We start from the raw sequence: 25875 nt of genomic DNA on the forward strand, positions 1-25875 counted from the left end.
TCGCTGTATCTTGTACCCAATTGGAAATAGATTCAGGTTTCAGCCACGTGCTATCATTTTCTGATGCTACCAATAAAGATTTTCTCAAAAGGAAGAAGACAAGTTTTCAACTCATTACAGTCGATTCTACCGGTTCGTCGACAGATTTATGGGAATGAAAATGGGGTCCAGAAGCGTGATGCTACTAAAATGAATTTAATGCCAATGGCTAATAGTTTGGTAGGTCTGTAGTTTGTTTAGATATGCACTTTGCATATACCCATAAGAGATAACTTCGTGATATGCATGCTGTAGAAGCTTTTAGAATATTTTTGTTAAGAAGACGGAGTATTGGCCGATAAAAACGCAGATTTTTTCAAGTTGTTGTAAATTCATGTCTTGGATTGATAATTCGAAAATGCTTTTACGATATTCTTCCTCAAAATTCATGATGAACAGTCAAAAAATCATCGTTTTATATGGTAAATAATTTTGACACATAAAATCTTGAATTTCAACATGAATTATACTCAATCATCGAATACATTGAGGTATTCAATCCTGTATTGCATTACCTGTGAAATTTTTATACTAGTACATCTAGAAAAATCACCTGTGTTATCTTCTGAAACTTTGCTAACCTAAGATTGACCATTTGGAATAGAAATGAAATTCTCGAAGGTGAGATACTCAAAAATGAAACAAACTAAGGACTACATTCGAACGTAGAACGTTATATTTCGAAAATCCGCAGACGAATGACCCAAGAAATGATATTTTTATACAGAGTAACAATTTATGACACTTTTATTCTTGCATTGGGCCACACACACCATTCAACCTATTTTTTGCTAACATTACTGAATATCCGGTATGTTTCGAATGGATTTGAAATTATACCAACGCAATCTTGAACAAAATACAAAAACTCAAATAAATATCCTATATTTTAATTCAGATCAGAGAATGTTGTTTATCTTAACTTTAACATGAAATCTCTTATGGAGATTGTTGTAATATCTACAACTAGTCATTGAGAAAATATTCGCTTGGGTAAATGAATAAAAATATAAAATGGGGTGCTTTCGCCATAACCTTGAAACTAAGTAAGGATCCTGTTTAAGTTTCTAATTAATTACTGAAATTAAACCTTCTCTACTCCACATAATTCGTATTTTCTGTCTTCACGCATGAAATGTCGATTATCTACCATGAATAAAACGCAGTTGCTGTGCGGCAAATCAACAGAGAAAGAGTGCAGAAATCTGAATCGAAAACGCCTATAAAGTGAGCCTTTTAACAAAACTATCACTTCTATTTTTATTTTTAAATTGCAAGAAGTGCTTCATTTACCACGTTGTAGACATCTACGACTCAAATAGCTGAAAGTATTACTTGAATCTACAGAATGTCCTGTTGAAACACTCGACTCCTCATCAATAGTAAATAAAATTATATACTGGGCGATATAAAAAACACAAAACCTAGTATGTATTACTGACTTATTGAGAAAGAATTTCTTGGTGTTTTCTTCATTTCTCTTCACACCGCCAAGATGCAATCCAGATAGAACGGACAGCGATAGGTCAACTCGATAAATTTCTTCGCCATTTTCGTTGAGGAAATCTGGGAAAATAAATTTCTTCTATCTAGAAAGTACCGCCATGTACCCACTACATTATTTTTCTCACTTCAACCTAGACATAATGATTTCCTCGTTTTGGGACAAACGATTGCAAATAATGATATAAATGTTGCCTCTCAAGTCAATGGCCTACTTGAATGAGTCACAGCTTACGGAAACGTTATAAACTGAAAACGAAATGAAATGCCGTCTATAAAGCCAGATTTATACGGCTTGGGGATGGAGAGCAGCAAATTAGGAATGGATTCTCATAAATATTAAGTCGGACAAGAATAAATCTAGTATGGTCTGGATTGTTACATTGTAATTCCTGTAGATATAGATTATTCCTTTGCTCGTTTCATATTAGCGTTTGGAATTTTACACAATCTATGAAGGTATACCTACTGGAGTTCATAAATTATGTGAAGGCCTTCAGAAACAGATGGTTGCATCTGAATAATGTATGTCTGTTATTTTATTCAAAACAATGGTAATCCTACTTTCCTCCTCACTTTTTCTTCCCTTACACCATTATAGGATATTTCTGGAAAGGGGTTTTTGATTGACATCATTTTTAATATGAAGTAATTCGGATTAGATTCAAACTCTTGATCTCTACAGTGAAGGAAGGAACAAAGAATTTTGTAGGAGATGATCCTTGAAGAAGGCAGGATGCGAAGGATGCCATTCGGAGAGTGGGTTGGCTCAGTTTCCTGATGAATTTTGACCTCATATGCTTACAATAGATTGATCCATTTTGAGCAAGTGGAGTTTTCTGTAATTTTTTGCTAAAAGTAACGGTTTTTGGGAAAAATTGTTTATCTACAGGTGTGAGTGTGAGTTTTATAGGCTGGAATTATCTTATCTTCGAACTTATATTTATCTAGTAGGCGGATATCATGCTGATATCACAGGGAAACACCACAAAAATTATTTTTATTACCTTCTCTATCCGATAGAAGTCTCAAAATTTCATTTCTGTCAGTTTTCTGAAATTGCTTTTCAGGTGCCATCTTTAGGGGGCTGTTGGTATTTAAGCAGGACCCCTTAAGCACAACCTTTCTCTCACACCCACTATATTTGATTATAAGATTTCGGAAGTCCATGAAGCAAATATTTATGAAGATCCTTATGTGGGTAAACTCTTCTTTGAAGGAAGCTCGATTGGATTCAGGTTTGTAGATTGAGTAGACATAGCAATACTTCAATGACTTTTTCACTCAAACGACACAAAATGAGCTGCATTGGATGAGCATTTTCACGTAACAAAGAAAAATTTTCAACAGCAGCTTATCAAAACGGTGCACAATGGCTTGGCAGTATTGCCAACAGTGAAATTCCTTAACGTATCTCGATCAAAAGTCTTAAAACAACATAGAGCATAGAGGAGCAGTTGTTCGGGATTGTCTTCTTGTGTATAAAATTTGTCTAATGCTCCTGACAACTCCTGAGTCCTAGAGGATTTTTGGACTCTTCTACCTCAAATCTTGTTACATTTCCACTCATACGCACAGCTGCATCGATATGTATCATTTCATGTATCAACATCATACTCAGTTTTCTTTCATATGTGTCTCTTATATCTGATGATTGTAGAAAAAATGTTTACGTAAGTGTTTGAACTGATAAATATTATAGCTACATCTGAATTCTAACCATAATTATTTGTTTTTAAAAATATCTTTAGACTTTTGTTGTTCTCCTTCTGGATTTATTCATCAGAATAGGCTATTTTTGCAGGTTGATTAGGTATATCTTCTTCTTGCAAGTTCAAGTTCAGACGAAGCAGGGCACACATTATCATATCATTGGAGTGTCATCAGTATAATAACACAATATCCCTAGATCTTCCACATAAGTCTTCGAAAACCCTAATGGATGCTTCTTGCAAATGAGCGAAGTTGAAGGCGTGTCGTGGAATATGTTAGCGAAATAATCGAATGCACAATTTGAATGATAATTCCATCATGCACTTAGCTAACAATAGAACAATGAAATAGATGATAGTCACCATCGTTGGAGAGGAACAAATTAAGTCCGTAAAATTGGGAATGATCAATTTGACTTGCCTTCACCTTGAACCATTGTCCTGTGACAGTTCTTCTTAAGGAAGTGTTTTGGTACTAATTATCCTGACTCGATCGATTTGGGGGGATCTGTGGTTTTTATCGTGAAATTGATTCTGCAAGTTGGCTCTGATTGATATGACTAAATGACGTTTTTCCAATTACTGCCACTTGATTTGGAAATTCAAGCTTTATTTCCATCCAATTTCTATCCCCCACCCCATCGGAAATGAGCGAGAGGGGAAATTCCTCCCTCGGACATCGAAAGAAAGTTGAGAGCGATCATTTTTTTCAATTTCTGATTCTTCAACAGACACCTCAAGTATTTTGTGGTTACCCATACCTGGAAGAAGACCACAGCTAGTTATATCCAATTGTTAGAAAGCATAAAAATTTCACAGATGAATTTTCGTTCCATATACCTATATTGCATGTGGTTTATAGGAAAATATCGTTGCACTTATTTCTATAACAATCACGTCCGATACAAAAAAAAAAAAACTGTAATAACATATATTATTGGCATGGAGATATCAACACAGCTCTAGCTAACCACCAAGTATAATGATAACTTGGAGCTTTCATAGGTTTTTCAAGCAAGACTCCACTGGTGATATCTAACCAGATATCATCCGGTAATTTTTGGTTTGGAAGCTTGGAATCCTTCGATCTCACGTCAACCGGAAAGGCTACAAAAACAAACCTTACCATTACAAATCCAATTCGTTTCGCTGTAAAAATGGTGAGATTAGTATGAAATTGTTTTCATCCACCCATTTCAGATTGAGATATGCATAAAATGGATGAAGAAATAATGATGAATGTTCCTGGTTTACTCGAAGTTTTCATAGTACCAGGGCTTCTTGTCAATCGCACAGTAATCACAGTAATAATGACTTTTGCATAACATAATCATAATTTTCTTATATTACCCGAAATTCGCCATAAATTACCTTTACATACATAGTATATCAAATCCAGGACAGGATGGGTGCATAAATTTTTTTAGTGGTTTATTCATGAGTGAATAGAATCATGTAGTATAGAGATACGAGGATGTATTGATATCTAGTTAGCCTAGACCAGTTCCATGCATAAAAAACAAAATTGCGTTACAATAGCAGCGAACAATAACTCATTAGAAGTGTCAGTGTGAAGTTTGAGGTCAAAAAAGTAAACCAGAGTTACGCAATAAATTAAGAAAGAAGATGTCCACCGAAATTGTGAAAATCGAAAAATTTTAGTATCGAGCCATCATCAAGTACCTGTATTTAAAAGGGTTAAGAGGTAAGCAGATTTACGAAGATAATATGCTCAATACCCTTGGTCATCAATGTCCTTCGTATGCGACCGTGAAAAATTGGACTGCAAGCTTCAAAAGAGGTAAATTTTCCATTGAAGATGATGACCGATCGGGAAGGCCAGTTTCTGTGTCAGTCCCCGAAAATATAGATGCAGTTCATGACATGATTTTATCAGACTAAAACGGATATCTAAAGTACTGAATATTTCATACGAACGCGTTCATTATATAGTTCACGTCAATTTGGACATGAGAAAAATTGCTGCAAAATAGATCCACAAATGTCTGAATGTTGACCAAAAGCGTGCAAGGGTAGAAGCATCGCGTTCTATCTGTGCTCGATTTGAAAACAATAAAGACTTCTTAAACCGAATTGTTACTATGGATGAGACTTGGGTACATTTCTACGATCCAGAAACAAAGCAACAATCGTTGGAATGGCGACACTTTGGTTCTCCAAGACCTAAGGAGTTTCGTGTCCAAAAATCTGCTGGAAAAGTTCTTGCTTCATTTATGGAGTAATCATGATTGATTTTTTGGATAAGGGTAGAAGGTATAGAGACGTTGCAGGTTCGCTGTAATAAATGTGTCCAATTAAGAGGAGAATATGTTGAGTAATAAAATATTTTGACATTTAAATTTTGTTTGGTTCTTTAGTAGGCTAAGAATTTTTAAATATATCCTCGTATTGGGTTAGTTCTCATAATGTAGGCCAGGTAAGTAAGCACTTATTTGAAAGTAATAAAGAACCGTGCATTCAATTTATGAACTTTATCGTAAAACATTGAGAATTATTGCAGGAAAACCCTTTCGTTTGATGTGAAGCAGAAGCTTTTCTTGGAAAATAGATATGTATAGGGCAAACTCAACTAGTGAAGATATTTGAACATTGTAACTTTGGTTGTTTTCTAATTGATATCAAAGCAACGTCAACGTCTGAAAATGATATACGATACCTGAGAGTAACCTCAAACCAAACAGCGAAGTCATTTCATTCTACAATAAGACAACCACTAAATGAATTATGCTTCAATATACCATCTTCCAGAACAATCGTATACTTTCAGAAGATAATTACATCTTGTGTTAAGAGATATTCTGTGTTACATCAAGCCAACCGTGAATGTATCCGACATCATGAGCAATTGAAATATTTCCTTGTGGCTGCGGTAGGTACAACTATATCTAAAACATACCGAAATGAGTCCACAAGTCATCTGGATATCATGAACATGCCCTATATTTATGTCATTTGTGAATACACAATATGGATCTTCGAAATATGATCAGATAATTTAAATTCAATAAATGATGTTCTTCCATATCTACATTCTTCTTCAATAAATTCCATTAATGCCATAAAAATTGGGGTTATAATTTTAATTGAAAATGAATTGAGCAATATTCTCAGACATAGAGCCTTATATATTTGAAATCATATATACCTATATATGTACTAGCATTTTCTATTATAAGCAATATAGTATTTGTGGGGACTTTAATCCTGCAAAAAATTATAAATATCACTGAAATTCTTATCTCTCAACTATTTTTTATGATTATTTTATTGTATTACCTTATTATTGTCAGATATTCCCATCACCATGGAGTAATAGCTCAATTCATCGATAATTTATTATTAGTCTATGGCCATTACTAAGGCAGTACATCAACATCGTTAAGAGATTCTTCTGCAGATTGATAGAAACCTCATCTGTTCCATCATACATTCCAGTACCTCAATTCAATATCAACTATCAACTAGGTACATAAATTTCTAGTCATTAGCGAGTCCATTTCACTTTCGAAGATGCGGAATTATTCTAATCCTACAGTGTATGCTTTTAATAATGCTATCTATGTCAAATCAAGATAAGCTTTCTCGATTAAATTATCCGGAATGAGAAAAAAGGACTGATTATATAGGCTCTTAAGAATCCTGCCCACACATTGAGACTCTGCGGTATCTGGAACATATCAAGTAGCCTGGAGTTAAAGCGTAAAATGGTGGGCAGTACTGAAGTTATTCGCGTATTCAGATTTTCAGCATCACTAAATACGTGATAATTCATTGCGGTTAACTCAGTTATAATCGGGTGGACTGATTGGTCAACATTCTTCAGGAATACCATGGACTTTGGAATATTAATAGAGAAGAACTTCGCTGAAACCCCATTCAAAAGTTACCGATCGATAAATTTGAAGATATCTTTGAATTATGGAATAAATTATTATATTCAGACAGTCCTGAAGGATGCAGCGGTCAAATTGATAGGTTCACACTCAGAGATATCACAGTAGCTGGTATAAATTAGCAATGGCTGCTGATCATTGGAATTTATGAAGAAACTACCAAACTCGTTAAGCTGTTGAAAAGTTTATCGTCTTCTCACTCTATAGGCATGATATACAAAGTGCAGCAGTTCTTCACAACGTATTGTGAGACGATCAAATGCAAATTGTAATAGTTCTTTGTGAGAACTGACGATAGCACAAAAACCAGTCTGTATAGATATGGTTAAAAAACTGGTCATTTCTTAGCCTGAAATAGACAAATACACTGCGCAAAAAAATTAACGCACATTATGGAAATCTCAAATTTATTCTACAACTGAAGGTGTTCTCAATGATAATTATTTTTATCAGAATAATGCATGCATATGTTTTCACTTTCAACGGTTTTCTTCAATAAAGATGTTTTTTCCCAGCAGGAATAAAAAAAGATGATATTATCAGATTTTGAATGTATTGGCTCCATTCTGAAATCAGTTGTTCTCGATCAATTCTAGTGACCAATAGCTTTTCTTTCCTTTGATTTTCTACACTCGATCGCTATGCAACGCGAAACACCCAATTTGACCCAAGAGGAATGTGCCCAAGCGGTAGTTTTGCGAGAAGAAGGGTGGACATACACAAGAATTGCAGAAAGGTTTGGAGTTTCCCATACAAGTGTGTCCAGAATGTTGCAGCGATTCAGGGAGACAAGTATGAAATTCCGAAGACCAGGACAGTGTTGACCACGGGTAACAACCATTCAAGAACGTTACTTAAGAGTTTCTTCGTTGAGACAACGGTTTGCAACCGCTCGCCCCCTTCAAATTCAGCTTGAGCAATCTCATGAGGTGCAAATTAGCACTCAGAGAATAAGAAATCTCCTCGTGTCGCGGCAAGAGGCCCAGCTCTTACCCCAGCCCATCGAAGGGCGCGTTTGGATTTTGCGAGAGAGCATATCCATTGGGAAGAGGCCGATTGGGAAAGAGTTTTCTTCAAAGATGAGTCTAGATTCTGCCTCTACCATTGTGATCGACGTTCCCTTGTATACAGACGTCCACATGAAAGATATGCTCAGTGCAATTTCCTGAATACTACTGGTTTCGGGGGAGGATCGATTATGGTATGGGGTGGAATATCTTTGACTGCTCGCACAGACCTAGTGGTCGTTGATAATGGAGCTATGAATGCTGATAAGTATATAAGGAACATTCTTGAAGAGCATGTAGTGCCATTTGCCCCATACATTGGTGAAAATTTCATTTTTATGGACGATAATGCCAGACCCCATCGTGCGCGCATCGTTCAGGAGTACCTTGAAGAGGTTGAAGTCTCTCGAATGGAATGGCCAGCACGAAGTCCAGATCTCAATCCGGTTGAGCAGGTTTGGAACAACCTCAATAGAAGGCTGAGAAGTTCAGAAAATCATCCAGCTACTCTTAATGACTTAGGAATCCAACTCGGAGAAATCTGGGAAGGATTAGACCAGAACATTTTAAGATCACTCATTTTGAGTATGAACCGTCGTTGCCGAGCTGTAATTAACGCAAGGGGTGGAAATACCAAGTATTAAATCACTTATCAGCATTTCAGTATTTTGAAAATTGTTCATTTCTCTTCCTTCACATAAGATTCGGTGAAATCCTTAATTTTTCTTCCATTTAATGTGTCTTGTTTCGTTCAAAACCTTCCCGAGAGAACATAAAAAATAAGTTATAAAGTCAATGTAGAGTTAACTTTCATTAAAATTGAGATTTTCAGAATGTGCGTTAATTTTTTTGCGCAGTGTATATTCTTTTGGTAGGTATATTGATGATATTTTATGAAATGTTATCGGTAATAAGAATTTCTGATCGAACGGGAATTAATTGATGTTTTTCCCGATTACATACATCAGGTACCATATGAACCCTCATAATGAGCAAGTGCATACATCATTGATGATGCTCCACCAACCGTAGGTGGATAATTCCATTCAATGGTAATATTATGTATTCGCCAGACTTAATAGATCAAGCTTTCAGCACCGTGAACTTGGAAGATGGCTAATTATAATCAATTCTGCACATCCACCCATTCTTATGGGTATGAATTTTCTTTATTAGTGCCTATAAGGATGAAATCGGATTTTTCCTGTGGGATCGGATGCTTTTCTAAGGGAAATTATCGGAAGAAGAGAAGGAGTTCAGCAAACTGGAGTATTTCGGGCCAGAATCATTCTGACGGTCGTAATTGTTATGAAGGATTCCCTTGATTTTTTATATTGATTTAGAAGCTTTTAACTGTAAGCTTTTCGATATATTCAGACGAATCAGGTGCTTGAATTGATGAACGATATCGTAAAGTCAGAATAGTGGTATTTAAATAATGAGAGGGTACATTCCAGGAACCGAATGTATTTGTGGAAATTCCAAAAAGGAAACTGGTGATATGCGGACATTGTTCTCCACAATAATTCGATGCATTTCAGTCGCACTTTTATGACAATTAAAGCAGTTTTTTACGCAATTCAATGCGATATGCACTGAATATCATAAAATGGTGGTTTAACCCCTCTGAAAGCAGTAGAATCAGCTACAACTATGAGACATTAATAACAGCCAAAGCCATTTACACTGTGCAAAAAATTAAGGCACATTCTGAAAATCTCAATTTTAATGAAAGTTAACTCTACATTGACTTTATAACTTATTTTTTATGTTCTTTCGGGAAGGTTTTGAACGAAACAAGACACATTAAATGGAAGAAAAATTCAGGATTTCACAGAATCTTATGTGAAAGAAGAGAAATGAACAATTTTCAAAATACTGAAATGCTGATAAGTGATTTAATACTTGGTATTTCCACCCCTTGCGTTAATTACAGCTCGGCAACGACGGTTCATACTCAAAATGAGTGATCTTAAAATGTTCTGATCTAATCCTTCCCAGATTTCTCCGAGTTGGATTCCTAAGTCATTAAGAGTAGCTGGATGATTTTCTGAACTTCGCAGCCTTCTATTGAGGTTGTCCCAAACCTGCTCAATCGGATTGAGATCTGGACTTCTTGCTGGCCATTCCATTCGAGAGACTTCAACCTCTTTGAGGTACTCCTGAACGATGCGCGCACGATGGGGTCTGGCATTATCGTCCATAAAAATGAAATTTTCACCAATGTATGGGGCAAATGGCACTACATGCTCTTCAAGAATGTTCCTTATATACTTATCAGCATTCATAGCTCCATTATCAACGACCACTAGGTCTGTGCGAGCAGTCAAAGATATTCCACCCCATACCATAATCGATCCTCCCCCGAAACCAGTAGTATTCAGGAAATTGCACTGAGCATATCTTTCATGTGGACGTCTGTATACAAGGGAACGTCGATCACAATGGTAGAGGCAGAATCTAGATTCATCTGTGAAGAGAACTCTTTCCCAATCGGCCTCTTCCCAATGGATATGCTCTCTCGCAAAATCCAAACGCGCCCTTCGATGGGCTGGGGTAATAGCTGGACCTCTTGCCGCGACACGAGGCCTTAAATCATATTCTCTGAGGCGATTTCTTATTGTCTGAGTGCTAATTTGCACCTCATGAGTTGGCTCAAGCTGAATTTGAAGGAGGCGAGCGGTTGCAAACCGTTGTCTCAACGAAGAAACTCTCAAGTAACGTTCTTGAATGGCAGTTGTTACCCGTGGTCTACCCTGTCTTGGTCTTCGGACTTTCATACCTGTCTCCCTGAATCGCTGCAACATTCTGGACACACTTGTATGGGAAACTCCAAACCTTTCTGCAATTCTTGTGTATGTCCACCCTTCTCGCAAAACTACCGCTTGGGCACATTCCTCTTGGGTCAAATTGCGTGTTTCGCGTTGCATAGCGATCGAGTGTAGAAAATCAAACGAAAGAAATATTGATCACTAGAATTGATCAAGAACAACTGATTTTAGAATGGAGCCAATAGGTACATTCAAAATCTGATAATATCATCTTTTTTTATTCCTGTTGGGAAAAAGCATCAGTATTGAAGAAAACTGTTGAAAGTGGATAACATATGCATGCATAATTCTGATAAAAATAATTATCATTGAGAACACCTTCAGTTGTAGAATAAATTTGAGATTGCCATAATGTGCGTTAATTTTTTTTGCGCACTGTATTCTGACGGATCAGGTGCTTGAATTGATTGGAGTATTCTAGCTTTCATGATGCTGCAATAGAAATAAAGATATCGTAAAGTCATAATAATGGAATTTAAATAATGAGAGGGTACATTCCAGGAACCGAATGGATTTGTGAAAACTCCAAAAAGGAAACTGGTGATGTACGGACATTGTTCTCCACAATAATTCGATGCATTTCAGTCGCACTTTTACGACAATTAAAGCAGTTTTAGTACGCAATTCAAAGCGATATGCACTGAATATCATAGAATGGTGGTTTAACCTCTCTGAAAGCAGTAGAATCAGCTGCAACTATGAGACATTTAACAGTCAAAGCCATTTATTTTGAAACGACCGAACTAATTTATACCTACTCCCAATATTAGAATCGCCTTTCGAAGTATCCAATTGGGTTTATTTGACCTTCTTCCTTCTGAAATTTCATATTATCAATCCATAACGTCCTCATTTGCGTGCAGTGAGAATAGGTCATTTCTGCACCACCCAGAACAAACCCAGGAAGTACGTGATGTTGGAATTTTGGTGCGCCGCTGAATCTTCAGGTTCATGCACTGTAAATATAAATAAGTACACTGTTAATCCGCATGTCAATGTACCTGACCGATGGTTTATTGACGGGCCATCACGAAAATAAATGACCGATTAATTATAGTAGGCTTCGGTCTCGGTTGGATAAAGTCGCGTGGCCGAAGTTTTATCAGAAATTATTTATGACGCGTGGAGAACAATGAACTAATATGTCATTTTGCGGATTGTAAATGAAGAGCTTAGTCGTTTAGGCTTGCATCAGAGGGATATTATCTATTCTGCAGAAATTGGTGGGAAAAATTGTTTCAACTTTGGCAGCTCATCCAGTTTCAGCAGGTGCTAGGCATATACGAGGATGTATTGATATCTAGTTAGCCTATGCCAGTTTCATGCATAAAAAAATTGCGTTACCATAGCAACAAAAAATAACCCATTAGAAATGTCAGTGTGAAGTTTGAGGTCAAAAAAGTAAACCAGAGTTACGCAATAAATTAAAAGAAAGAAGATCTCCACCGAAATTGTGAAAATCGAAAAATTGAAGTATCGAGCCACCATCAAGTACCTTTATTCAAAAGGGTTAAGAGGTAAGCAGTTTTACGAAGATATGCTCAATAACCTTGTTGATCAATGTCCTTCGTATGCGACCGTGAAAAATTGGACTGTAAGCTTCAAAAGAGGTAAATTTTCCATTGAAGATGATGACGGATCGGGAAGACCAGTTTCTGTGTCAGTCCCCAAAAATATCGATGCAGTTCATGACATGATTTTATCAGACCGTCGAATTGGACTAAAACGGATATCTGAAGCACTGAATATTTTATCCGAACGCGTTCATCATATAGTTCACGTCAATTTGGACATGAGAAAAAATGCTGCAGAATGGATCCCCAAATGTTCGAATGTTGACCAAAAGCGAGCAAGGGTAGAAGCATCGCGTTCTATCTGAGCTCGATTTGAAAACAATGTAGACTTCTTGAACCGAATTGTTTCTATGGATGAGACTTGGGTACATTTCTACGATCCAGAAACAAAGCAACAATCGATGGAATGGCGACACTCTGGTTCTCCAAGAACTAAGAAGTTTCGTGTCCAAAAATCTGCTGGAAAAGTTCTTGCTTCAGTTTTTTGGGATTGCCATGGAGTAATCATGATTGATTTTTTGGATAAGGGTAGAACAAGAACCAGAGATTACTGTTCGACATTACTGATGGGAAAAAATTAAAGAGGAAAGAAGCGTAAAGCTATCAAAAGGTGTTTTGATTTGCAGGACAACGTGCCTGCACAAAAATCTCATGTTGCCTTGCAAAAAATTCGTGATCTAGGGTTTGAATTACTAGAACACACCCCTTATTCACCAGATTTAGCTCCATCCGACTATCAACTCTTTCCTCAACTGAAAAAAGGGTTAAAAAGTCGTAAATTTTCTTCCAAGGAGGAGGTAATAAAAGCTGTGGAGGTCTGGTTTGCAGAGCAAGAAAAAATATATTTTTTTGAGGTCTAGAAACGTTGCAGGTTCTTATACGAAAAGTGCAGTATTGCAATTCCTCATAGTAATTGTATCTGCCAAAAATTCTGCATTTCGTCATGCTAGGGAATAGCAGATCAAGCCTTCAGAAATAGGACAAACTGGATATTACAGACATGGGGAAAGGCGTTTTTTTTTTCCGGGAGGCTATTTTTATATCTACCTCTACATACATACCTTCAGTACGGAGAACATATTACGTGACCTAGCTATACATGCAATGTTGCAATTATACATAGCAAAGGTTTTTATCATGAACTTATCTTACTAGTGATTCTAACAATCCTAATCCTATCAGAATCATAATTCATTTCAATAAAAACTCCTGAAAAATCTCACTCCAGTCTTATGTATCCGCCCATGTTTGTTTTCCGCAAATCTCTCATTGTGGGAGTACCATAAACAATCGTAATCAGTTTGTGCATCTTTCGCGCTAGAGATCGTCGCAGCTTTATTCCAATACTAGGAAAAGAACGACCACGAGGAGTGTTGGGTCTGGGAGTGTTTCGAGCACTTGCAGGAATTTTCACAATCCTTCCGAACCATATCGCAATTAATATTCTCCTTGTACTTGAACCTGACTGTCAGACTCGAATCCTTAAGCAGTGACAATAATAAATGGTATTGAGTAATGTGAGATCGAGACAAGTAGGAAGTTGTGCATTGTCTGTAGAGGTTGATAACTCTGCTTGAAGCTCTTTTGATTTGCAAATTGAGGGTAATCAAACTGATCTCCTTTTCAAATAAGTTGAATTTCTGAATACCTGTGGAATTATAAAATGAGCATAAATGGAATGTAATACAACTAATAGAAATACTGCCAAACCCTTTCTTTAGTGTCCAAACTGCGTTTTAAAAACATCTATGTTGATTTTGCATCTGGAAACCTCGATTTAATGTGCGAACAAGTGCCTATGATAAAAACTGTCCTGTGCTGAGGTAAATAAGGTCGACGAATAAATGGCCAAAAACTATCTATTGTCTAGTCTGCTTGCAGGATCGATTAAAATAGACAGTCTTTCGTCATTGGTACATAAATACCTACCTAATCTATTCAGCTTGAAATACATAGGTACTTTTTATGATTATTTTTATTGTTTCCTTTTCTGTGTCTTTATTCATACGAAATGAACCAATCACAAGTATCTGAACAAACAGGATTGTATAAAACATTCCCAATTATCTCTGTCAACCAAGACCCATGGCTCCACTCATCCACACCACCATTGAAACAAAAAACTTTCATTATCGATGCCAATTACGATACCATGCTATCAAAAAATATCCAGAGAATGGATCGTTTTCACAGAATAATCATAGGCTGGCAACATCACTTATACCGTTACATACATTCCCGAAATAAAAAGTAGCTATTTACTTAGTACAATAATGTTCACGATCCACCATATGCTGAGCAAGGCTTCTTTCTCTCGAATACACTTTCAGAATTACGGTATTCTCTTGAACCAATTATACGCCTATTATAATTCATTTTCGGACGTGTTTTCTAGATCAGGAAGAATAACTGAATTCGACATTTTCGAGCTCATCGCTGTAATCCAACTTGTGAAAGTATACCTAATGAGAATTAGGTATCGTTTGATTTTGATTGGAACGTGGTAATGAATTATAGTCACTTTTGATTTGAACCATTTGAAATATTACTAGTACCTATGTAGTATTTCATTCCACTATGGCTATTATTCAAGGATATAACGCAGTATGCGAGAAAAATACTATACTTTGTCCACCAGTGCTCAGAGATAACTTTTATCTCATCAAAATTTCAATCATATCTGTGTCAATTTCAAAATTTCATTACTGGCTGCGGTCCTACTGATAATGTGACATTTAACAAGTTGAGTGTTCTGTGTTTCTGAACGTAGACCCTAAATCACAAGTGATTTATGAATATCATTTCGATCTTTTGCCCACCTGATCTATTTTCTATGAAAATATATACAGGGCGATTCAACTATTAGCCGTTTATGGAAAGCTTATCATAATTTTGTACTGAAAATTTTCATGTTTGAGGGTTTTGGGCAATGAACTTTTTTCCCAAAATATTTGCAGACTACTACAATTTCTGGTTATACCAAAAACAGCCAATTACTCGTTATTTCATGGTGCAGCATGCTACACCTCGGGTACAAACTCGTTTATGAGTATTGGGATTCTTATTAAAAAATGGTGAAAACGGTGGTCAAACTTTTTTCATCTCTACTGGGGCAGTTTTTTCGAAAAATTACTCACCCATTTCAATTTTTTCATTATACGAGGATAGTGTTAGTGCACTATACGCTGTTTGAACCGTAGATACAGGGTGTTCATGAGAATATCATCATCAAACATACGGTGCTGTCCGTTTTCCAAGAACGATTTGAAGAAGTTCTCATCAATATTCTTTTCACTAATGTACGACTATCGAGAAGTGAAAATATGAGCTGTACGCTGAATCGTTGGGAATCGAACACTGAGCGCGTGCAAAAATTCACTGTTTGACTGATGTGTATGTCAATGATAATCGTGATGGGAAATTTTTTCATCCTGTCATTATTGAATTCGATTTCTAATTTTTACGGTACTATTGTGTCTCTCTAATAGCTCGTTCAAATTAATAACCTTAATATTCGTCTCGCGCTTGTCTTGTTTCTTAACAACCATAATTTTTAACACACTGTATGTATCTAGGTAAATACGTGAATAAGAGATAAATTGCACTGACCAAACCTGGACAGAGAAGCCTCTTGTTGGAAAAAGATGGTCTATTGGTCTTCTGCATTCTCCAATACTTGCACGAGGGCTGCATAAATAGTTTAAATATATTTTTTTCTCATTTTAACCTGATCTACATGATAAATAAAAAAAATATATAGGTTGCCATTTGAAAAACTTCGATGGATATTTTGAAGAGAAATTTTAAGGTCAGACACTACTCGATACGATCTTCAAAATTAGTTATCTCAACACCCCTCATTCCTATTCAAAATCAAGGCAAGGGGGTTGAAGTTACTCGGAAAATCGAGGTGTTACGTTTTCGTTTGACCAGCCTGTATGTAAAGGAGGCAATAAAGTTTCTCGAAATTGCCTCCTTCATCACTCGATGCTAATAAACGCCAATTAAATCGTTTCACATAACAGAAACACCATATGAAAGGAAAAAAAAATAATGTCGTACTACCGTTCAATGTCGGCTGCGCATTTGTTCCAAGTGCCAGATACAGCGACTACCATCCATCAATGACCATTTTCTTCTGCTTATGATGAATAGATTCCATCAAGTAGCTGTTAATAATGAAGCGTGATATCAGGAAGCCAAGGTAAATACCAACCAACGTTCGCCATTCACATATGGCCTAGCGGTATGTTCGAATATAATATCAGCAAATATTGTTTATGTCCATTATACGGTGGCGTTGAACGATGGCAAACCCCAATTACGTTTTGTTTAACTTTAGAGCTTATCAGAGCGGCAAAATCTGATGTTTATTCAGCAATAGGAATACTATGTATGTGCATAATATAACCGCGATTTTTAGTGGAAACGGAATTGAAACTATCAGGAAATCATTTACGGGATTGATTAAAATCCGGATGCTCCAAATGGCTCTTTTATGGCGATAATGGAGGCCATTGACTCGAGGAAGGTGTCCTGAGGTAGACGAACATTTTCGGAAAGGCAGGTTGGGTCAACGAAAACTTCCTTCCGATTGTTTCATTCACCGCTTAAGTAAAAGCTTTCATTACTAGAAGAATTCTATAAGAATATGTTATAATTATGAATCATTCGGTTGTAGAAAAAAACTGGTCTCGTATGATGTCTAAGCGTCTTTCATGCAGAAATAACGTACGTTAAAAAAAATCGTCGTCAAGTAGGCTATGAAACTTTGAAAGTTGATGTTCTGCAACTAAACGTATGTGCTTTCTTGAATTACTCCATCTTTCCAAAATACAGGGTGTCTGTAAATAAATGCGAAGGACTTAGGAAGATTCAATTCAATTCAATTCAATGCTTCTTTATTTCAAATTAAATTACATTTTTATACAATAAAAACAAATATGAAATGAAATGACGTCAAAATTAATATTCTATCTGTTTCCATCAGTTTTATAACTCATATACTCTTCTATACTGTAGGGTTCAAGATTTATTAAGAACTGCTTCAACATCTGCCTAAATTGTTTTTCGACTGTGGCATTCTTGATCTTGTCATCCAGCTTATTGAAGAGTTTAATACCCATGTAGTACGGGCTTTTTTCGTAGAGTGTCAAGCGATGGATAGGGTATAAAATGTCGTCCTTACGCGTATTGTAGCAATGATTTGACCGAGGAAATACTTGACTATTCTTATATACGAAAACAAGGATTTCAAATATATACAATGCATACATTGTGAGCATTCTCTTCGATCTAAAGACTCCTCTACATGATTGTAAATAGGACATGTTGAATATAACTCTTATGACACGTTTCTGCGTAACAAAAATATCTTGCATGGCAGAACTAGATCCCCAAAATATTATACCATATCGGGCTCTTCCTTGGAAATTAGCAAAATACAGTGTTCTCCTGGCCGTGTCATTAAGATATTTTGACACAATTCTTATGCAATAGCAGATGTTGTTCAGTTTCTTATTCAGGGAATCGATTTGATGAGACCAGTCCAACTGCTCATCCACATAAATACCTAGGAACTTCGAGACACTTTTTATTTCGAGCTGTGTATTTTCAACGGTAATCATTTCAGGTATTTCTATTTTGTTCTGCTTAGTCCTAAAGATAACGACAGTTGTTTTATCCTTGTTGATACATAATTTATTTTTCCTGAACCACTCCACCAAGGCACCGAAAACGAAATCAGTTTTTTCAACAAGGCATCGAATATTTGGTCCTTGCACTGCCACACTGGTGTCATCTGCGAACTGTGTTAAGCTGGAATCTTGTTGGTCTATCACAGGATCCATGAATCGAGTCAAGCTGTTCAAATGGTCCATTATAAGGCTCAAGTCATTCACATATATGAGAAACAAGAGTGCACCCAATATGCTGCCTTGAACAACTCCAACCATGTTCTCAAGAATGTCTGATTTAGTCATTGTACCTCCTTGCAGAATAACCACTCTTTGGGTCCTATTTTTCAAATATGATTCAAACCATTTTAATGCCCATCCTCTTATTCCATATTTTTCGAGTTTCTTTAGGAGAATGTTCCTGTCTAAACAATCAAAGGCCTTCGACAAGTCCAAGAATATGCCCATGCCCATACTGCCCTTCTCTAAATATTTCAGGATTGCTTGTGTGAGCTGAAAAATAGCACTTTGTGTTGATTTGTTAGTCAGGTAACCATGTTGACTTTCGGTAATTATGTTGCATTCTGTTAGGAATTTGGTCACTCTAACATACACCACTTGTTCGAATAGCTTTGAGAACCCCGAGAGTAAGCCTATTGGTCTATAATTATCGAAGCAGTTTTTATCCCCTTTGCCTTTGTACACTGGCCGAATTGCTGCTAGCTTTAGAGTGTCTGGAAATATTCCTTCTTTGAGAGAGTTATTCACGATGTGACAAAAAATCTCAGTAATTGCTGGCAATATTTCACGAATAAGAGAAGTTGGGATTTCATCTTCACCTGAACTATGCTTGTTTTTTAACTTTTTATTCAGTGCTATTAGTTCTTCTTCTGTAACTGGCTCCAATACTATTGATCTATCGTTTTCGAATTTGAAAGTATATTCTTTTCCTTCTTCACTAGTTTTCATCAAGTCTGGGATAATGTCGATTAGATATTTATTGTAGGCATTTGCTACCTCATTTGTATTTCCATCGATAAAGCATTCACTTGATTTTTTCGTCTTGCCAGTAATTTCCTTGTAAATAGTCCACATACACTTATTCTTATCGTCAGAGTTATTTATTCTATTTTCATAATTTTCCGATCTGGCCCTTACTAATAATTTTTCATATTCTTTTTTTTCTGCACAATACAAATCTTTATAATGTCCATTTAATTGTTTCAAAAATAGGAGATTATCTAATTTAATTTTCTTCTGTTGGATCGCTTCATTTGTCTCATATAGTTTTTGCCTAGATTTATAGCCTTGATTGAATAATTTTTTCGGGAATTTTTGATTAAATATAGTCATAAAGATTTTCATGAAAATATGCCATTGTTTATTCACATTCTCATTATCTACCTCGTAAATTTCATTCCAGTTTTGTTCTTTTAAGTCATCAAAGAATTCATTTTTACTCATCACATCAAAAAATCTTTTATAATAAGGGGAATTCCTTGTCTGTAAATCTAAACTGAGTACAATTTTTTGAGCTGTATGGTCTGAAATTGTCGTAAACAATACTGAACTTGAGATGCACTGATCAGGTAAATTTGTAAAAATGTTATCGATACATGATTTTGAGGTAGGTGTTATTCTGGTGTTTTCAAAAATTGAAGGATACAAATTGAAAGACGCTAATACAGCCAGAAGTTGTGATCCAAAATTATTATGTTCGAGCAGCTCAACGTTAAAATCTCCCAATACAAATACCTTCTTGTTCTCTGATATGATCATATGCAGTATCAGCTCTAGCTTCCCGAGGAAAATTTTGAAATCTCCCTTAGGGGGTCTGTATATTGATATTATAATAATATTTTCTTTCTTGAGTTTACATTCAATACTAGCGCATTCAAATATGCTCTCCGATGAAAGCATTTCAATTTTTTTTCTTTTTTTATATTCCAATTTTTCAGACAAATATATAGCTGTACCCCCATAACCATTCCTCCTACAAAAGCTAGCAGCTAGTTTGAAGTTTTCAACATTGAAACATTTCAATTGTTCTTGTGTTTTCCAATGTTCTGAGATACATAGACATTTACAATCATCGTTACTTTCTAGTAGAGCATTTACTAAGTCTATACTATTACCCACGGATTGTACATTTTGGTGTATAATACTAAAGTTTCCACAGTTGTCACTTACTTGATTTTGTTTAGTTGTCCCTGGATTCGATTCTTTCATAAAAAATCAGTTTGCTCATCACCATCACCATTGAAGTTGATATATTGGCGTTGCTTTTCCCTTCTTTGTATATAGGCTGGACATTTCTGATCTCTTGCAGAGTGTCTCCTATCCTTAATACCCAAACGTTTGCAATTTGGACAGTTTAATGGATCTTTATTGGTGCACTCCTTCGATTCATGTCTACCACTACATTTGTGACAGCATGGCTCTGCTCGACAATGTTTGGCTATATGCCCGAAGTTACTACATCTAAAACACATTGCTATATCCACAAATTCTTGAACATACAATTTAGTGAGGTCAAAGTGTAACGATTCGTTTTTAATCAGCCATTTAAAAACCTGCGGAGATGTTTCAAATATCCAGTTTTCTTTCATATTATTCCTACATACCTTTTTTGCGATGAATTTGAGGCTATTTTCCACCTGTGGGCCAAAAATTTCTGTCATCTGCGGGTTATCTTCTATCAGCTCCTTCCTGAAGATATCTTCTTGATAGCCTTTCTTGATTCCCGTTATCATAATCATTGGATCCTTGTTTTGTATGTTCTTTGTCTGAAGACTGCCTTGTTTTTTCAAAATTTCCTGAATCCGTTTTTGTTGCTCGTCATTATAGCATTCAAATATTACTCCTCCTTTCTGCAAGTGTCTAATATTTTTTAGAGTTTCATTTTTGCCCAATTCTTTAAATTTTAGCTTGACATTTTTTACGATGTCGCAAGTTTCTTCTCTATTATTTGAATTTATCAATATTTCATATTTATTTTCCTTTTCCGGAGTTTTCCATTTTTGAGTTTTAGTTGTTTCCGTATTTTTCCTTGTAGTGAGTATCGAACTGTAAGTCTTGATTTGTGAATGATTTTCCTGGTATACTTCTCTGTCAATCTCTGTATCTCTATTAATTTCGTCGGGCTTGAGGATATTACTTTTAGGATGATTTTCTTTGCGGTTTTCTGTTTCGAGTTTTCCAAATCTATAAACAAGTTTAGTCACTTTTTCGTGGAGTTTGAAAACTGCCTTCCTTAATTGTTCTTGATCCGTCTTTTCAAGTTTTTCTTTCTCCGAAAAATCATTTAGATTTCTTAGCGCATCAAGTATAGTCTCTATTATATTCTCCGTATTTTCCGAATCTCTACTGACTAATGGTAGGTTCATATCTATTTTTCCTATGGATGGTCCAGATATTGCTATGTGTCCATCTCCTGTTCTCTTGACTTCAGGTGGAGTACGCATTACGGTCTTCTTTGGTGTGAAAACTTCGTTATATTCATCCTGTTGTTGTTCCTTTAAGTTTTGAACCTGCCCTCGTACATTATGTTCATTGATAACTTCTTCATTCATAATATCGCTCACGTTATCAGAGGTGGTTCCAGCTGTTTTCACTTCCTTCGAGATAATGGTGTTGTTTACCTCCGGGAGAACTGAATCGGTTCTAGATTTCCCTGACAAATTCCTAGTTATTGGACCACTATTTGCCTTTATTTGTTTCTTCCTTGCGTTAATCTTTTCGTTCTCGTTTTTCTCCGACATAATATAAAATTATTCCGAATTTTCTTAAACAAAATACACTGTTATAAACTCGAATCTTCGGGATCGAACGAGTACGGTGTGCATTCGGTTCGCGATATATTAAAAGTTAAAGTTAAAAGATGATTCCTCGATGACAATAAGTAGGGGTAGTTCCTATAAATTTTTTTCGAAATCGACCTCCCTTCCAAGATACCGCCTTTGGAAGGCGATGACGAGTTGACAGTTTTGAATTTTTTTTACGGGTTCTTAAATACACTGAGTCATGAAACTATTACATAATATGAAGCAATAAGTAGATGTTACTCACATAATTTTTTTAGATCTCATAACTTTATTATTAGGGGTTGAAAATAACAACCCCTTATGATTTTCCTTCAAAAATTGTTTTCGTGGGATAGATTTTCTAAAAATAAAATTCTCTTATGGTTTCCCATTCAATTCTGGAAAAAAAAGTCTCTTGCAAAATTTCGATACATTCGATACTTTTCTCGGAATAAATAAAAACTTGCAAGTAGTTCTGATCACTGTTCATTCCATTTCATCGTATGAATGTTCAATAGAATGACTATCTCCCGCTAAAATACAAGGTATTTTGTTTTTCCAAGGGTAGCACAGCTCATTATGAAAATTTGAAAAGGCTATATCTTTTTACCAGGGCTGAATCGAAAAAAAATTGTATAGAAAAGAGTGTTTCTTTTAACCTTAAGAATTTACTGTTAAAATATTTATTTTATACCAGTCAAAGACTCACCCTGTCTATGAGCTAATCCTGAAAAACACTCCTTAGAGTAGCTTGGTTTTTACAACTGCTGAAAATAACTACTGGAAAATTCATCAAAAGTCAATCTAGCTATAAGAAGGTAATTTCACTTTCATAACGTTCTGTTGTTTAAGCTCCATTAAAGAAAATAGACCCCACAATTTGCCTCCAATTTTTTTGGGTGATACAAGGATAGGTAATCAACCTTTTCAGTTTTCTAATAAGGTTTCAACCTTTATAGAAAGAAATTAATGTTGAGATAAAACCCAAACAGAGGTTCGTGTAGCTTATGTCATCATATTTCCAACATTGCAAATTTTGTTTTATAGCGGTTCATCAAAAGAACAATTATTCATTAATACGATAATGACAATCACCTTACCTGATGCAAAGGCTGAAAGTTCATGACCCACTCACGAGTTTTTAAGAATTTAGTGACATCCATCATGCTTTCTAACACTCCCAACACTCATTTATTTCTCATCAGAAGTCCCCTAATATGATGAATACAGTCTGGTGTTCATAAATGCGGTTTTAAATATTCTTTCGGGCACGTGTGTCAGGCCCAATGGTAATGAAAAAAGGTAATAATTTACTTCTTGTATAATCTGAAATTGGTTATACCTTCTTTCTTTTCCCATGTGAAACTTCCCGACCAAATATTTATTTTCTGGTTATCCCAAGTATGGAACTGATATATGACGATTTTGTACCCATTCGCTGAAATTGAATTAGTTGCGTGGGTGCTAAATATTGAGTATTTTCTGTTTAACATCTGCGTATTATTCCGGTTCAATAGGAAATAAGTTTGAAATGATTTTTATCCATATTTCTGAAACTATTCACTTTACAGACAAAGTTTAAGTACATTTTTTGCTCATTTTAACCTGCTCTACTTGATGAACAAGAAAAAATTTGAATTTTTAACTTTAATTTTTGAAGACTCTGTATATCAGAAAGCTGAAAATAGAGATGTAACGTATGATCCAATATGTTGACGAGAGCTGGGCAAAAACTGGTTTGATACGTTCATCAGAAAACTATACTCCATTCACATTTATTTTGGCAGTCGGTTGGCCATGAAATAATTTTCTCAAGTTTTTGTAACTAGAACGGAGTAAGGATGGCACTAATGAAATGTCGTTAATATCATAACGCCGTTGTCACAACTCATATCAATTTTTATTAAGAAAATGCCGAAAGTGATTGAAAAAAGAGACAGGGTTTCAGGAAGTGCTATTTAGAATTCAGGTCCGCTCATTTAAATAGTTATACCCTGATACTCTAAAATCCACAATACGTCAGACGGTAGCGAACATATTCAATGTAAGAGAATTTATACAATGTTTCATCTGAATCTAAACGATTTATAATTCAGCCAAATATTTCCACAATCAGAAAGATTGTGAATGAAGAGGATGACAAAGAATTTCCTTCTATTGGGAGACGAAAAAAAGTGGTAGCATTTGAGAATTTTATGTTTGAGTGAATTAATGCTAAAAGTTCACTAAAGGATTTTCGATTAATGTCATCGTAGAATAAGTTCCCGAAAATTGATTTTTCCATTTTCATTTGACTTGTCCTATACATTGTGAATGTCTTAAGGTAGGTACCAATAAATACCTAATTATTATTATTATATCAATGTTTTGAGATGAACAGCCACAAATACGCGCCAGTTGTCCTGTTAATTGTTTATTCATGAGAAATTTTTGTTCAAAGGTAATACTTTACTTGAAACTTCCTTTAATTCCTTTTACTTATATTGATACTAGATGATTTTTGTTGAAGAATTTAACATTTTTTAATTATCTGTTGATTCCTTCGGGAGATACCCATTCCCAACCACTGCATCATATGCATTTCATCTTCGGGTTAATATTTTTGAAATCTACAACTGATGTAACGTATTCAAACTTTAGCCAAAGAAGATAATGAACATTAACTCTCCTCAAGCTAGTGCATATTATGATATTATACTGACCTCTTGTATTTTCCATGCAAATAACTGGATTTGGTATGCCTTCAATCATTTTGTATAAACTTCAATTATGTTCGTCACATATTTTCCGAAGAGATTCGACATTGTGCATGATAAAATACGTAATAACAGAAACTTTTACATGGAACGGGCAACATAGCGTTGATTTAAAACCAGAAAATGTTTTGACAAGCGTCATAACCCCACATTTTCGTATTATACAGAGTGAAATTTCCGTGGTAACCGAGTGCTTAAATAAAAGTGAATGGAGTATAGTACATATCGGCTATTTTAGTGAGCACCTATACAGCTGTCAAAATATCTCAGAATCGGTGCTGTATAGGGCCATGGTTGTCATACCAAAGTTACCTTAAAATTTGACCAGGAATTCAAAAATGCAGTAATATACAGGGTGTTCCATTTCCCCAACAGGGAAAAAACTGAGCACCCTGTTATCGATTACTGACAAGTTTTGTATTCAACTTTTTCTTCTAGCTCCTTTAGTTTCCACAATAAGATATAGGGACACTTTAACTCGGACACCCTGTGCCTACTCTAAATGAGCAATGACACGAAAAGCGTTCTAGTAAAGTCAACATCTGAATGCCCAATGCCGTCTCAAAGAGCTCAATTTTCGATCCGTTTCAACATTAATCATGCGAAGAATCGACTGGAAATCCGCTCACAACAGAAGGCAATCATTCACTTACCGATTCGCGACATCGTTAGCGATTCGAACCATTCGACTCGCATTTGTAGGTCATATACCTGCTCAATTTTTCTCTTCGCTTACGTATTTTCAATTGGTCCCTAGCACAAGTTGACTTTTTCGATCGGACTAATCTCTTCATCGAACGGCGCGACATAAAAACGACATGACAAAAACCTATTATTATGGAGAATAAAAGCGGTACTCAGAGCAGTTTTCTCTAGATATTGATTTATGTAACTATAAAAGACCCTTTCATCTTTGACCGTTTGAAATTGCAGCGTTCCTTGAAAATTGGTTGCTTTCACGTTAGATGAAACCTGTACATTTTTTCACGGATCACAGATTGATGAGGTGGTTGATGGTTTCCGACAACGGTGATCTAAGCAGCTGTCGTCAATGTCATGGA

General features: G+C 35.7%; 1 protein-coding gene across 1 annotated transcript; it reads right to left on the bottom strand.

The window, feature by feature from the left end:
* Positions 1-19472: 19472 nt before the first annotated feature.
* Positions 19473-22109, bottom strand: LOC123308342. Its single transcript, XM_044890955.1, has 2 exons — positions 20880-22109; positions 19473-20736 (listed from the first exon to the last, which is right to left on the bottom strand). Exons 1-2 carry the CDS (start codon positions 22014-22016, stop codon positions 20731-20733), a joined length of 1143 nt encoding a protein of 380 aa, XP_044746890.1. The 5' UTR covers positions 22017-22109; the 3' UTR covers positions 19473-20730.
* Positions 22110-25875: the final 3766 nt, after the last annotated feature.

The sequence above is a fragment of the Coccinella septempunctata genome, chromosome 2, assembly GCF_907165205.1.
Source record: "Coccinella septempunctata chromosome 2, icCocSept1.1, whole genome shotgun sequence".
NCBI classification, from domain to species: Eukaryota; Metazoa; Arthropoda; class Insecta; order Coleoptera; family Coccinellidae; genus Coccinella; species Coccinella septempunctata.